General features: G+C 35.4%; 1 protein-coding gene across 1 annotated transcript in view; it reads right to left on the bottom strand.

The window, feature by feature from the left end:
* Positions 1-618: 618 nt before the first annotated feature.
* The window catches only part of LOC148952870 (uncharacterized), a 35279-nt gene continuing 18698 nt past the window's right edge, over positions 619-17199 (bottom strand). The window contains exon 3 of the mRNA XM_089088138.1: positions 619-1207. Coding sequence (XP_088944264.1) covers positions 619-1207 — 589 coding nt within the window. The remainder of the gene's footprint in view (positions 1208-17199) is intronic.

The following is a 17199-nucleotide window of genomic DNA, read 5'->3' as shown; positions in this document are numbered from 1 at the left end:
GATGCTAAAGTTTATGACTGCTCTTGTGATTGTGGAATTTCTCCATGCCCTCGCAAACTAGCGGATCTGTGATCTCCGCAAATTGTATGAGTAACTGAAAATTTAACTATAGCTGAGAGCTCTCAAAAACGTAAAAGTGAGATCTAAGAGGTAAGTAAGGCTTGGAATTAAAATCTCATTAGTAAACCTGAAAGCAAGTGGGAAACAGAACAAATTGGAAACAAATCGCAGAAGTAAAAAATAAAGGAACATATGACGTAGATTCCCTCAAAAATCTTTTCAAACCCTCGTAGAAAATCGTAAAAAATTGTAGATAGGACCTTGAAACCTCTATAATATGTTCCTTTGACATGCTGAATATGATAGTGTTATTTTCATTGACAGATCGCTTATCTTTTTGGGGATGTTTCTCCCCTTTTTCGAAAATTAGGCATATTTTTTCTCAGGCTCACAAGTTTTAAAGAGTAATTATCGAAAAAACTCAAATAAAAGTTGAGCTAAATTAAAACCTAAGACGAGTAAAAATTAAATCTTATAATTTAATTGAAATCAAAAACAAACAGGAATTTAAATGAATAAAATGTCACAAAACAGAAATCACTACGATACCGAGTAGGGCTAACATTCTGTATCACTTTTGCATTCATTATATTCATATGGTTTTTCACCAGTGTGGGTTCTCATATGCCTAGCCAAATTGAACTTGAGAGAAAATTTCTTTTTGCATGTTTCACATTCATAGGGTTTTTCCCCATTATGAGTTCTCATATGTATAGCCAATTTCGACTTAATGGAAAATTTCTTTTTGCACGCTTCACATTCCAGTAGATTTTCACCAGTGTGAATTCTCATATGGCTATTAAACAATCCCATATGATGAAATTTCTTTTTGCATACTTCACATTCATACGGTTTTTCACCAGTGTGGGTTCTCATGTGTCTAGTCAAATTGGACTTGATAGAAAATTTCTTTTTGCATGCTTCACATTCGTAAGGTTTTTCTCCATTGTGAGTTCTCATATGTATAGCTAATTTTGATTTAATGGAAAATTTCATTTTGCACACTTCACATTCCAGTAAATGTTCACCAGTGTGCATTCTCATGTGTTCATTAAACAATCCTTTATGATGAAATTTCTTTTTACATACTTCACATTCATGTAGTTTTTCACCAGAGTGGGTTCTCATGTGCAGATTCAAGGTTCGTCTCCGTAAAAATTTCTTTTTGCATACTTCACATACTGCTACATATTTCTCATTGTGTTTTTCGTACAATAGCCTACAAGATAGACTACCTGCTCCTGATGTCCCCTCGTTTGCCTCGGTTTGTTGTTTGATGTCTATATGATCATTTGAACATTGAGACGGATTGAATTTCTTCTTTAAGTCCTGTTGTATGTCATGTAGTAGAGTCCAACTAGACTCTAAGTCCGGTTGTATCTCTTCTTGATTTGTAGAATCGGTGGCTCCACTCTTAAGCTGCGAATCTGGATCAATGGCAAGGTTTTCAAAAGATGGAGCCATGTTACTGAAAATATAATAATGGTTGTTTATATTCATACTTGTTACTTTTTTTATACTTATATAACCGCTTGCTTTTCAAAAAGAAAACTAATAGACCTTTTTAGACAACGTTTATTTTTATGCAATGATTGACGTCATTGTAACATATTATTGTTTGACGTATCACATGACGTCATTTACGGATGTAACATGAATCTTATTTAGATTCATTTTCTATGTATAGATTCATTATAGATTCCTTTTACATTAGTACATGACGTCATAAAAAGGGTAATGTATATAAATATGACTTCATTAATATGTATGTTTTTCAAAAATAATGGTTGTTAACGAATTACTTCAAAATTCTGACCTATCTAGACTGTTTTTGTCAAGCCAGAAAATCCCAGGAGCTAATGTTCCAAAAGAGAATAGAGCCGTTTTCTAGAAAAATATACACATAGTCACATACATAAATAAATAAATATAAAACTTCCAGCATGAGGAAGATATTGAGGAGGGATCAACCCACCTTATATGCTTGATAATTTAAGTTTTGATATCCCTCCTTACTTTCAGTTGAAATAACCTGTTTCCTTATTTAATTTCTAATACTTTTTTAGTAATACCAGGAAATCTGGCTCTCCCTCTATGGAAAATTCCTTCCGTCCACTAAAATTCTTCCATGAAAAGTGCCTCTTAACACACTATCATTTGAAAAAGCCTTTAATTTTATATTGTTATTAAAATCATGTCAGAAATCTCCCCCTCAGTAAAAAAAATTGTTCCTGCAAATAGACACCCCAACCCCTAGTGTAAAGTTGCACCCGAAGAAATTTCTCTCTGGAGAATTTGTCCTGTCAAAAACCCCTCCATGGAGAATATTTCCCGTCGAATATCCCGCCCTTGTGGACACATACACTAGACAATTCAAACCCAATTGAAAAAATTTCCGCGTTCCAGGTTGAAACTGTGCAACAAGCAGTTGTTTACATTAAAGAACTTCTCAACATTTAGGCAGCTAATGGAGTTACCGAAACTCACACTAACGACAAAGAAACTGAAGTTCATAATGATTTAGGAACAAGGAGCTCCTGTTCTCTTTTTATGTGACCAAAAATAATTGAAGGCAACTGGCCTCCCTCACACGCCCCTTTTTTCCCCAAAGACATCCAATTAAAATTTTGAGATACCCATCAAAATAATCCATATAGATGGGAATAGAACACAACCCTGCTCAACTCCTGATCATGGTTACAGCAATAGCTGCAATCTACTAGGAAAAGAACCACGGCCCATAGTAACCAAAAATGAAATAAAAAATTTGAAAAAACATCTGAAAAGTGATGAAAATGCTATTTCTATCTGATTCAGGACTGGTAACTATTATCTAAATTAGTGTTAATAGTAAAATGTTATTTTCAAAATAAATTTAAGAAAATTTCGGAAAATAGCCTGAAACTCGTAAAAATGGTGTCGGGTTAAAATAGAAATTACATCATTGGAATGCTATGGCAGAAACCCTAGATAGGAAACTTACAGTCTCGTAGCTTGAACAACAAGGATAGTTTTTTTCTCCACTGCAAGCGGGGTACTAGAACATCATAGAGAGCGGTTCAAGGTCTCATTTTAAAGGAAATTACTAAATCTAATGCCTTTTCTTAGCATCAAAACTCAGCATTTAAAATAAAATCTGTTTTTTGACAAAAATTTACACATTCATCTACTTTTTGATGAATGACGTCATAATCAACGGTCGCAACCACAAATGACATTATAGTGAAACTATATGATGACTCTTGGTTGCAGCTGGGATTCGTTCATTACTATAGCTAAGAAAAGCCGAAGGTTTTTTTCTATGCGTCATATAATGGACATGCTTGTGATAATAGTTTTTATCATGATGAATGTAGCTAATGCATAAAAAGTATTTATGTCATTACATTCTAGAATTAATTAGTTTCATATCAAAGATATCGGTTTATCATTCTGATTCCAAAGATATAATATTTATTATGTTTAGTGTTACTCATCAAAGGCTACAAGCCTAAGAAAATTTGCAGGATTGAAACAAAGGGAGGAAACACCATCTAAAAGTAAAAAATCTTAATGAAATTCACACCATCAGATTCAGTGTATCAGAGAACCCTACTGTAGAGGTTCCAAGTTCCCATTTGCAAAAGAATGGAATTCTGTATTGGTTTTTATAGAAGAAAGATTACGGATGCCTAATTATTCGCTGTTGTTTTTTTTCCAAGGGTGATTCAATTCAACCAATGGTCCTAGAATATCGTGAGAGGGCTCATTCGGACGGAAATTAAAAGTTCTAGTGCCCTATTTAAGTGACCAAAGAATTGGGAGGCAACTAGCACCCACCCACGCCATTTTTTCCAAAAGTTATCTGATCAAAATTTTGAGATAGCCACTTTGTTCAGTATAGTTGAAAGGTACAATAACTATGTGTCTAGAGATGACATGACCCCCCTCCCCCCAGAACCACCGGAGGACGAGTCGCAAGTTATGAAATGTGCACATTGTTTACGTATAGTATTTGTTATAGGGAAGTGTAGGCTTCTGATATTTTAAGTGGGGGGGGATTTTCTGGGGATAGATTTTCTACGAGGAGAATTCCCCATTGGGATGGAAGTTCTTGGGGGTTAGCTTTCTAGCGAAAATCTTATACAATTTGCCAGATTTTTATACAAACTTCGTATTATTTGTCTTACTTTTTTGTTGGTGACCACATTTTACATGTGTAAATGCTTTGGGGGAAATGCCCAGGGAAGATTTTCAGTGGAGTTGGAATTCTCTGGGGATTTTTAGGTGGTGGGGGAGATGTCCTCCGGGAAAAATCCCCAGTGTTCTGGGGATTTTTAGGTGGTGGGGGAGATGTCCTCCGGGAAAAAATATCAATGGAATAATCATCTATGATGGGGAAAATTCTTTATGGGGAAACATTCTGAGGGTGAAACTTTCTGTTTTGAGGGGGGGGTCCAGAAAATATGCTTTACACAGGGAGGAATCCCCAATGACTCTAAAAAAGATCGGAAATTAAATAAAAACAGGTATTTCTTCAAATGAAAGTATGCTAAGGAGTATTTTTCAGTTGGCTCCTTCTCAATACCCTTCTCAGCCACCCTTTTCTCAATACCCCGCTCTTTACACTAAAGTTAGATCTTTTGTCTCACTTCTTTTAAGAACGATTCCTGAAGCACAAGGGCCGTTTAAATAGAATCAGAACCTTTCTTAAAATTTCTTTAAAAACTCTCGTGTTAAGAGAGGGGTAATAAGAGGGGCAGTCCCCCTCATATACGGATTGATTTCTCTTTGTTTTAAGTTTAATATTGCTCCTTACTTTCAATTAGTTTTTTTTTATTATTTAATTTCATGTAAAAGTGAGCTAAGAGAAGACCCAACAAAGAGTCCACCAATTTCCACGTTATATGTAGCCCATTAAGTATACACTTAGTAACAATGTCCAATAGATTGAGCCCTTTATGAATCTCAACGATAATTCCTTCTATTTGAAGTGGTCGGGAGACAAAAAAAGGATGAAAATTAAAACATAAAAAGCCCCCCCTTCTTTCTTAACTAATTTTACATTAGAAATAGATATCTAAAAATTTTGATATGGCAGTTCAGGGATTACTGAAGTGGGTTTTTCAGCAAAAACTGCACTGGAGTGTTTTGAATACCCTTCAGTCACTACTGACTCTTCAAAACGGGATTATAATTATCGTTTTAATTAAATGATCTCCCTCTAAATTTTTTCCGATACCTCTTCCATAGGAAGTGACAAAAGGACGAAAAAAAAATGTTACGATGAAGGCCTATGGCTCTACTTGAGCAGTGGTACTAAACTGCCTCTGACTTATAAAATTCTTGGGCACAAAAGTTATGAAGCTGCTAAACCCAAATATAGACCCAGCCCTGCTGTCAAAAACGAATTTTAGTATGGTTTTAGTATTATCATGTTTATATTGTGTTATTCACGCTTTTTGTTCAAAATAGTTTAAAATCATTTACGTAGTTCAGTCATACTTTCTTGCGTAAGTTTAAATAGTCTAAGCCTATGTACGATTTTTTCATTAAATAAAAAATATGTCCACTTGGAAGCTATGTTCAGGAAACCGATAACAGCACAAACTCTAGTTTGCATATAAAGTTTCAAATAAAAAAAAAAAAATAAACTACCAAACAACGGGAGATGCCATAACACTTACCATGGCATAAGGACATTATGAGAAAATAAAACATTATTAATGACGTTCATAAGGGTCTTGGAGAAGAAACTTCAACATTTTTTCATAAGTAATTTTAATAGTTGACAAAGGTTGTGTTATAACTTCGAAATAGCAAAATATTCTTTTCTAGGAAAGAATGATGGCAAATTTAAAATTTTCCTAAACGGTTGATAATTTTTTTTTTTTTTTTAGTCCCGAAAAAGATTATTCGTGAAAATTTCAAGCCACCACCCTGATATGAATGTTCATAATGAGAAACATTAGTTATGTTTGGTTTTAAGGTTAAAAATGAAATGTTATTTCTTCTTATTTCCTTCATGGAACTGGACCTACTGTTAATCACTTGCGGTGGCCTTTTAAAAGCTTTAGTATTTTTTATTCTTATGGTTCAATATGGCTATCTTTATATGGCTCAGGCTACAATAAAAACAGGAGAAACGTTAACTTGCTCTATGATCAATGTTGAAGAGTTTGTTAAAAAATTCAGTCAGAAAATGAAAAGTAATAGAAAAAGTGCTATGAATCTTCTGTTCGATAAAGTCAAAGAAGTTGCTCATAAGGTGAGAATTAATGCATTTAGATTCGAAGAGAGACTGGAAATCGGAATGTTATATCTACATTTTGTCGTCTGGAGTTGTGCGTTGCTTTGCTCCCACTGGGGCATAAAGCTTGCGGCACTGACCTGTTTAAGTTTCTTGTACATGGAAACGTTTTACCCCTATCTATGGAGTGTCTCTGCCGAAGGTGAAAACCACACCAAATTATCAGAAGAATTGAGCAAAGACTCGAGCCACCAAAATACAATTGAGGCAGCTGAACAAAAGGAATAAAATACAGAAGTGAACACGTTCTACCTCTCTGTAGGGACTGACTCAACAGAGGCTTATTAAATATTTCGAAACTAAATGGTTGAAGGGGTAACCTGTGATTGCTGCTAGCATACAAACCAACAAAATGAGCATAAGTTTAAAGCATTAGAAATTTTGTGCCTAATTTGCGGAATAGTATATACTTAGTAGTGAGCAATCTCATAGTTTTTGTTTGTTTTTTTCCTGGATTTACAACATATAACAGAAATTATAGAAAATTAGGAGGACTGGTTCAATCAAAAATTATGAAGCTTCAAATACTGTTTGGCTTTCGTCATTTTGGTCAGAATCATCAATCCCCCTGGCTACTTACATAATTAAATCATCAGCTGGCAATGTTTTTGCACTATACTATGCTTCATGTTAACACTACCGGCACCACCACCCTATATATTAGACATTCTAGTTCACTTTTATTCTTAATATTTCTTTTCTGAGATCATGGATGGGCTGCAACCTGGTAAAGAGCGAACCACGACCAACATTAAAAGGTAGTTTAAAAAGAGGTTTTGAAAGAGGTTGTCAAGTGAAGAAGAATCACTATTTGAGGGCGACTCAAGAACAGTATAATAGTCATTTCGGTTAATCTGGATAGTAGTTAGATAAGAAAAACAAGTTTTTGTCCTGAAAGTAATATTGCTCCTTACTTTCAGTTAGAAAAACTTTCTTTTTTTTAAATTTAATTTGTATCCTCTCTTTAGTAGGGTTCTCTGATATGCTGAAACTGATGGTGTAATTTTCATTAAGATTGGTTGGATTTTTGGGGTTTTCCCTTCCTTTTTTGATAATTGGGCTAATTTTCTCCGGCTCGTTTCTTCTCATGTGTGTGAATAAACTTTATGAGCTTTAGATCCTTGGAATTAGCGTAAACAATCAATTCTTTTGATATGCCTGTTCGTTCAGAAATTAAATTAAAAAAGCAAGTTTTTTTCTTAATCTAAAAGTAAGGAGCGACATTAAAACTCAAAACGAGCACAAATTTTTCTGTGTATGAAAAAGAATGTCCCCTCCTCAACACCCCACTCTTACACTATCTTTTTTTTTAGTACAGTTGTGACAAAGAGGCGATCTTTCGTGTAAAGAGCGGGGCGTTGAGGGGGGGAAGGTCTTTTTCATATAAGGAATTATTTCTGTTCGTTTTAAGCTTTAATATCACTCTTTATTTTCAGTTAAAACAACTTTTATTTTTTTTCATTTAATTTGTATATAGGAGCTTGAAACCTCTCTTCAGTAGGGTTATCTCATATGCTAAAACTGATGGTGCGATTTTCATTAAGATTGGTTGGATTTTTGAGGTTTTGCCTTCCTTTTTTGATAATTGGGCTAATTTTCTCCGGCTCGTAACTTTTTATGGGTGTGATTAAACTTAATGAGCTTTGTACATTTGGAATTAGCGTAAACATTCAATTCTTTTGGTATGCCTGTTCATTCATAAAAAAATTAAAAAAGCAAGTTTTTTTTAACTAAAAGTAAGGAGCGACATTAAAACTCAATACGAAAAGAAATTTTTCCGTATAATTCTGTTTGAGAACAAATAAATTTAGTCTTCTAAAAGTTTGGGGCCGGTCTCGCGAAAAAAAGTTTAATTTCGAAAAAAAGATAACTTGGAGAAAGATTGTTACCACGTTGTGCTCAGACAGCTCATTGCTACTGGTTTATCTTGGCCCATTTCTATTTCTTCCTTTCATTTTGTTCTTCATAGAGTTTTTTTTTGGTGTTGATTGAAAGAATTGGCACCCTCTTGAGTCATCAGTTTAACTGTAGTTAAGTAAACAGGGACTGGCCGTGATGCTAATGGATTGAACTTTTCCTCGGACTATGTTACAGATTAAATAAAAAAAAACAAGTTTTTTAAACTGAAAGTAAGAAGCGACATTAAAACTTAAAACGAACAGAAATTATTCCGTATATGAAAGGGTCTGTCCCTTCCTCAACGCTTCGCTCTTTACGCTAAAGTTTTTTATTGTTTTAAAAAATAAAGTTATGAGACAGAGTCAAACTTTAGCGTAAAGAGCGAGGCGTTGACGAGGGGACAGCTCCTTTCATATACGGAATAATTTCTGTTCGATTTAAGTTTTAATGTCGCTCCTTACTTTCAGTTTAAAAAACTTGTTTTTTTTATTTAATTTCTGATCGTTTTTTAGTTAATGCAGCTTTTATTTTGGCTCACCGTCATTGAATAAGTAAAAAAAATTTGCATAAAAATTTTACTTTTCTTTTGCTAAATGGATGTCTATAAATTTGGTTATGACGTAATTTACAAATTAACTTACGTAACTAACTTCAATATTCGTATATTTTTCTTCTGGCAAAAAATACTAAGTTGCAGATTTTTGCCGATATGAGCTTGAAACCTATGTAATAGGGTTTACTGATGTGCTGAAACTGAAGGTGTTATTTTTATTTATATTGTTTCACTTGCAGGGGATGTCTCCCCCCTCTTTCAAAAATCGGGTAAATTTTCTCAGGCTCATAGCCTTTGATGAGCAGTACTAAGCTTTGCTAAATTTGTATATTTAGGATCATCACTATAAACCCATTTTTTTGATACATTTATTGGCATCAAAATTCCGTTTTTAAAAGTTTCGATCACTATTGAGCCGTATCGCTTGTTCTTTTATTGTTTTTTTTTTTTATTACGTATATGTTTTTACGTATATGAGGAGGTTCTCCCCTTAGCCAATACCACGCTCTACCTTAAAAGCTAAAACAAATATAATTCACAAACCCCATAATCAAAAAGAGTGTGTAACTGGAAAAGATATCTATTTTGACAGAACTAAACAAAAAATGTCGTTTAAAAAGTAAGGTATTGACTTGGGAGCACCCCCCCTAATATATTTAATAATTTCCGTCCGTTTAAAGTTCAAATGTTGCTTCTTACTTTAAGTTGAAAAAAACTTTTTTTTTTTATATTTAATTTCTGATCGTTTTTTAAATAATGCTTGGAAATCCGGCGCCCCCTTCATAGAAATGTCCCCTACGCCAAAGAAACATCCTCCACGGAAAGATTCTCCCGAGTAACCCCCTCCTCCAGCCCCACCCGCCAGAAAAAAAATCCTTCCTGAAAATGTCTGTATACTTCCCAATAACCAATAAATAATGCTGGCAAGTCCGGCGCCCCCTTCATGGCAATTTCCTTTCACCCATGAAAACTTCCTTCATGGACAGATCCTCCATTATAACCCCCGACACCCCCCCCCCCCCAGTCCCCGAAAAAAAACCTCCTGAAAACGTATGTATACGGCCCAATAACCCAGGCTAGGGGTTAACATGTGTGTAAAGCTAATAGCTTTCAGTCATCCCCCCAGCGAATTTGGGAGATGAAACCATCTGTAAAGACATAGTTATAATATTTTCGATTCTATTGAACAAAATAGCTCTCTCAAAGTATTGATCGGATGACTTTGGGAAAAAAATTAGCGTGGGAGGGGGCCTAGTTTCCCTCCATTTTTTGGTCACTTAAAAAGGGCACTAGAACTTTTAATTTCCGTTCCAATGAACCCACCCACGATATTCTAGGACCACTGGGTCGATACGATCACCCCTGGAGAAAAAAAAAAACAAAACAAAAAAACAAATAAACACGCATCCGTTATCTTTCTTCTGGCAAAAAATGCAAAATTCCACATTTTTGCAGATAGGAGCTTGAAACCTCTACAGTAGGGTTCTCTGATACGCTGAATATGATGGTGTGATTTTTTAAGGTTCTATAACTTTTAGGGGGTCTTTCCCCCTTTTTTTGAAAATCAGCCAAATTTTCTCAGGCGCGTAACTTTTGATGGGTAGCACTAAACTTGATGAAAGTTATATATTTGAAATCAGCATTGAAATCTGATTCTTTTGATGTATCTACTGGTATCAAAAACCCGTTTTCTAGAGTTTCGGTTACCATTGAGCCGGGTCGCTCCTTACTTACAGTTCGTTACCACGAACTGTTTGATTACTTTGACAGATATATCATCCATTGAGTGAGCCTCATTACATTACTAGTTGCGTTGAAAACTGTAAGCTTACTGGTGTTTGTTCTGTTGTATCTCTCTTTTTATGCTAGAAGTGGATTTAACCTAATAGAAAATAAAACTTCTTTTAAAATTTTAAGGTATTTCTCTAGTTTTAATATAAAAAAAAAAAAATTTTGATGAGACACCATAAATATTTTTGCAGTTTACATAATTGCTTAAGAGATTTGGAAATTAAAACTAAGATAAATAAAATTTGTTTAACAAAATAAAATTTTAAGATACTTTTAAGTTCAATTCAAAATTATGTTGGCACATTACGTCATTGCAATACTGATGTTTTGAGCCTTTTAGCATACTGATGTTTTTTCTGTCGTATCTCTTCTTTTATGCTAAAAATATTACAGATAGGAAAAAGCCTTCGACTCATCCTCATTTGGAATAGTAAGAGACAAGTCCCCAAGAATCAGCAGCTAACTAAGTTCAATATATGCCATGGTTTGTTCTTTACTAGGTTTCAGCTATCTCTACAGCCATAATATTAATGAAACGTACATAATCCCCATATGTAATTAACTATACTGATCCTCTATATAATAACTTGCTATGTGCTATAGTTCGTCTTTAATGTAAACTACCGCTGCAATCCCTATTTCTATATTTTGTTACTATGGGCAGTGATTCACCTTTTCCTAGTATGCTACTACTACTGAAACCATGATTTGGTTACTATTGGCCGTGTTTATCTTTTGCTAGGTTGTGCCAATCGCTAATTTTACTGTGTTCTAGTGTTTGTTCTTTACTATAACATTAATCCACATTTAGAATATAATATATCAATCCTTCATATGAACTCGTTCTTTAATATAAAAAATAGAAAAGCACGTAGATGTGACAAATTCCTGATGTTAATACTATAAGTTATTAGTGTTATAGAAAAATGCCGTTTTTCGTTAAAATTGATTTACTAAAAAAAATTTTTTTAATTACAAAAGGTTTTAACCACACAAATTTCCTTTAAAATGAGCCATTAAACTACTCTCTATGATGTTTCAGTGCCAAGCTATCTGAAGAGAAAAAGAAAGAAAGAAAAAAAGATGCAGTATATACAGAATATCGTGTTGCAGCCACTTTTCTTATTTTCAAGCCAGTGTATTTCCCTTTTTATTCAAGCCAAGGGACGGTAAATCTCCTATATAGGGTTTCCGACAAGGTAGTTCTATTAGTGTACTTCGTTTTTTTATTTGATTCTAGTTTTAGGAGTTATCCATTTTATACTATGAGGTGTGATCGTCTCTCACTAGGTTGCTAGCTACCGCTGCAAGCTGGATTTTCCAAAAGATGTGGCGCCATCAACATTTCTTTGAAAATGGTAATCAATACACAAGAGTAGAGTTCGTTCTTTACTATGAAAAAATTGATTCTAATTTTAAACTCTGTTTAGTAATTACGAAAGGTTTTTTAATGATTCAATTTCCTTTCAAATAAGCAATTAAATAGCTCTCGATGAGGTTCCCGTGCAGTGTCAGCTGTGAAGAAATGTCGGAAACAAATAAAAATGCCTTTGATGCAGATTATCGTAGTTCAAGCAACTTTTCTTGTTTTTCAAGCCAGTAGATTTCCCTCATTACTCAAGCCAAGGGACGGGAAGTTTCCTACATACGGGTTTTGGTCAAGGCGATTTTAATAGTGTAATTCTTGGTTTGGTCTGACACTATTTTAAGGCTTTATGGGCTATTGTATCTCTTAGTATTGGACGCGATCGTCTCTGCTAGGTTGCTAGCTATCGCTGCAACCCGGATAAAAGACGAAACGGAGTCAGAAAAGAAATGCCAAGCATCGTTCTTTCCTAAAACCCCTGAGAAGCAAATTTTCAAAAGATATTTGTGATATTGCATCATCGTGCAAGCGATGATTTATTTTAATAATTAAGTTATCATTGGGTAGAGTTCGTTCTTTACTATATCAATATGAGCTAGAAGTCGTTCTTTACTATAAACTTTAAGCCCAAAAAACTAAAGGGTACTGTTGCGTTATACGGACACTTTTATTTACTAATGATGTGAAGCTACAAACAAGAAAAAGCCTATGGCTTTTTTTTAATTGGAATAGTAAGAGATGACCTGGCTACAACCTACGATTATGACGTCATTGGTCAATCTTTAACATGAAATATGCATTTTTTCGTAAAAAATTGATTCTATTTCAAAATAATTTGTTTTAATTACAAAAGGTTTTTAGCCCCAATAATTTCCATTAAAATGAGCCATTGAACAACTCTCTACGATGTTCCAGTGCCAAGCTATCTGTGGAAGAAAATATCCGTAGAAGAAAAAAAAAGAAAAAAAAGATGCCGTTTAGGCAGAATTCTGTAGTAGTGTGGTGTGGTGATTTTCTTTATCATCAGATGAGCCAGACGAAGATTTTCCCACTTTATTTCTTTTTTTTATCCTTATATTCACGGCGTCAGGTTCCTAAACGTATCTGATATACCACTATTCAATTAAATCGTTTTATAACCTCGAGGTTTTATATATCTGTTGAACCTTCTTTTGACGGAGCCAACAGATGGATTTGCAAGAATAACTACCCCAGGCCGATCATTCCAGATAGAAGTGCAACACCGGATGATGTTTTCCCTCAAGTACTCGGTTCTTGGCGTGTCCTCCTTTAGATAATTGGACCGAGCTCTGTGTCTGCCTTGACGGTTGGACAAAGGGGGGAACAGTACGAAAGAGTTCGTTTGAGGGAGGCGAATTCATGTACTTGTAGAAAATAGCTATCGACGCTACATCAAACCTTTCATTTAGAAGCTGTCGCTGAAGGTTCCTCCATTGCTTTTTGGGTTGAAAATCTTGCTTGTTCGCTTGTTAATTTTCAAGCCAATAGATTTTCCTTACTGTTGAAGCCAAGGGACAGAAAGTTTTCTATATAGGGGTTTCGGACAAGGCGGTTCTAATGATGTACTTTTTGTTTTGATCCGACTCTTTTTTTTAGGAGTTATGGGTTTTTATATTTCTTAACATTGGAAGTGATCTTCTCTTACTAGGTTGCTAGCTACTGCTGCAACCCGGATTAATCTGATTCTGAATTATAAAATTCACATACAAGGATGGCATCATCCTCCTCGCTATCAATTCCTGCACAGGAATTGTGGGCCCATTTTGTGCATATGGAACAAGTAACCCAGCCCTCAGTTGACTTTGAATAAAACTCAGAACAATATAATCATTCACAGTCAGAAAACTCGTCAGAATCACTGCAGTAACTTTCAGATTGTTTTTTTTTTATCTTTTTTTTTCTTGGCACATCTTCACTCTTATTCAGGAATTTTCGTTTTGTTTTTAGAGTTTCGAATTTTGTTTTCTATCTTAAAAAATATCTCCCGTGCTCTTTCTGTCTTGGCGATCATGTTTTGCTTTTATAGCATCCACTACCTCTTTTTGTATGGTGAATCAGTTGTAACTCTAGTCTTCCCCCTTCTTTGATCCGTCCTATTTGCACTTCCTCTGACTTTTGGAATATGAATTAAGTTCTTAGGTGAAACAATAAATGCCGTGGTAGAGTCATTCATGTCATCTAAGAGCATTCAGGAGTAGCCTTGTCATCCGTGTTAAATTGAACCTTTTCAGCTTGGTGCCATTAGCACCAACGGTAGGGCTAGAAACCGTAACATCATCACCCCTATCACTACAAGTTTGGTAATGTGGTGCTTACAAGTGTTGTGATTTTCTTTATCATCAGATGAGCCAGACGAAGATTTTTCCACTTTATTTCTTTTTTTTATTCTTATATTCACGGCGTCAGGTTCCTAAAAGTATCTGATATACCACTATTCAATTAAATCGTTTTGTAACCTCGAGGTTTTAAATATCTGTTGAAACTTCTTTTGACGGAGTCAACAGAGGGATTTGCAGGAATAACTTCCCCAGGACGATCATTCCAGATAGAAGTGCAACACCGAATGATGTTTTCCCTCAAGTACTCGGTTCTTCGCGTGTCTTCCTTTAGATAATTGGACCGAGCTCTGTGTCTGCCTTGTCGGTTGGACAAAGGGGGGAGCAGTACGAAAGAGTTCGTTTGAGGGAGGCAAATTCATATACTTGTAGAAAACAGCTATCGACGCTACATCAAACCTTTCATTTAGAGGCTGTCGCTGAAGGTTCCTCCATTGCTTTTTGGGGTTGAAAATCCTGCTTGTTCGCTTGTCAGTAGTGTCAGCGGGTAGCAAATCTGAATTAGAGAATATGGCTGGGTTATGTGGCCAAATTCCTGTTGCTTCAAACCCTTTAATTGCAGTATTCATAAGGCGCTTTGGATAAACGCTGATCCGAAGAGCGTTGAAATTTGAGACAGCGTTACAGCTTTCCCTAGGTTGCAACAGAGCCACTTTCAAAGCTCGTCAGCGTAGTGAAGGCTTAAAGGCTTCATGAAAGACACATCAAGTGGTTGTAAGCTGTGAGAACAATGCGTGGATAAACACAGCAAAGAAACACCATTATCTCTTGCGTAGTTTATGTCCTCTAGGTTTTTGGTGTGGGTGGAATGACCGTCTAATATGACTAAAACCGGAAAGTCCCTTGATGCCTTAGAAAATGCTACAAATTTTTTAAACCTTACTAGAAACAGCTCAGTGGTCATCCATCCAGTGATGTAAAACTCAGCCCAACTCCCTCGAAATAGTCCTAGCTCAAACTCTTTCTACATTTTCTTCTTCGGAAAAACTAACATCGGGGCAAGTATGATCAACTTAGAGACATGTAAATAAGGCAAGTTACGGTTTCCCTCCTTTCTGCAGAAGCTATTGCACGAATTTGTCGTTTACCCTTCCAAGCAATGACTTTTGAATGGTTCTTAAGGTTTACTGAAACACCAGTTTCATCGCAATTAAATATCTGCAGCGCTGTAAGTTTATGCTTATCCACCAATTGAGTGAGTAGCGAAAAAAAAATCCACAGCCACTCTGTTTAATCCCATAGTTCTTGCTTCAAATGTTGACTCAGGCATACGAATAGACACAGTAAGATTTTTCTTTAAAAATCCCTTGACCAAGTCTTGACCACCTATTTCATTTTGAAATCCATTATCTATGCCATTTCTTCGAGCTAACTGGTAAGCTAAGGTACATAAGTCCTTAATTGTCGGACTAAATAACTTTGCCTCCATAGTTTTTAAGTACGTCACAAGCTCAAGTTCCTTTTCTTGTGTAAACACGGCTTGAGATTTCCCAGCAGTTTTATCAATCAGATACTCAGGATTTTCCTTTTTTCTTAATGTATATTTGAAGAGTAGTTTGGGGAACGTCAAACTCATTAGAAACCTTCAGGAAGCCACATCGACCGGAAATAACCGCATCAACAGCACTGTTCATCGCCTCAGTAGACCAGGATTGTCTGTATGTCTTTTTCTTATACACACGAAACGTCTGAAAATAAATTAAGAAAAGTTACTTACCCAGTTTTAACGACTGGCCAGATCACAGTAGTGCGGGGCAGAATGGGGTACTTGCCCATTCTGCCCCACCCCTTCTGCCCCAGGAACACGCCTTATTATTTGGATGTTATGGCCACGCGAAAACGTCAATTAAAGAAACAATAAGGTGACTAAAACAAAGCCGATTGAACGTACTACAAGTATTACAGTAGTACTACAAGTTATACAATACTACACGTACTACAAGCTATAGTTGTAATACAAAGAAGTGTGTTGACCTTACCTTAATTACAAAATCATTAAAAGTTGCAATCCAACAGCAAATAGTTAGACGACAACAGGTTCACTCACCAAACGAAAGGAAACTAAACCAAAATGGATGCCGTAGTTCGGCTACACCGAGCTGGAGTAGTTGCACTTATTGCCACTTGGTGCAGCACCTTTCTTGTCATCTAAAAATCGCCTACCCCGTTCCGCCCCATGTTCCTCTACTTTTAAAAGAGCTTTTAATTCTAATTAAATGGCCTTTGTGATTCAGGAATCAATACCTAAAGAATTGGGGCAAAATTTGAATTTTAGTGTAAAGAGCGTGTTATTAAGGAGGGTGTGACTCCCCTCATATACGTAATAATTTCTGTTTGTTTTAAGTTTTAAAGTTGTTCCTTACTTTTAGTTGACAAATTCTTGTTTTCTTATATAATTTTCACCAGGATTGAAATACCTAGAGGATATATCTCTGGGGAGGAGGGATTTTTCCTTGGCAATCAAGCCAGATTTTCTGTTAATATTTTAAAAACGATCAGAAACTAAATAAAAAAAACAAGTTTTTTCAACTGAAAGTAAGGAGCAACAATAAAACTGAAAACGAACAGAAATTATTACGTATATGAGGGGCGTCACTTCCTCCTCAACACCTCGCTCTTTACGCTAAAGTTTGAATTTTGTCCCAAGTCCTTAAGAATGAATCCTGAAACACAAAGCTCGTTTAATCAGAACAATAAGAAGCTATCTTCCAAAGTACTAAAAAACTTTAGCGTAAAGAGCAAGGGGTTGAAGAGGGGGCAACCCCCCTCATATGCATAATAATTTATGTTCGTTTTCAGTTTTAATGTTGCTCCTTACTTACAGTTGAAATTTTTTTTTTTTTTTAATTGCATTTTCATATACAAGATGATGATCGTGGTTGCA

This window comes from Artemia sp. Qi Xiang Cuo, chromosome 4 (genome assembly GCF_049724085.1).
Source record: "Artemia sp. Qi Xiang Cuo chromosome 4, ASM4972408v1, whole genome shotgun sequence".
Classification (NCBI taxonomy): domain Eukaryota; kingdom Metazoa; phylum Arthropoda; class Branchiopoda; order Anostraca; family Artemiidae; genus Artemia; species Artemia sp. Qi Xiang Cuo.
This window is presented reverse-complemented; position numbering and strand designations above follow the sequence as displayed.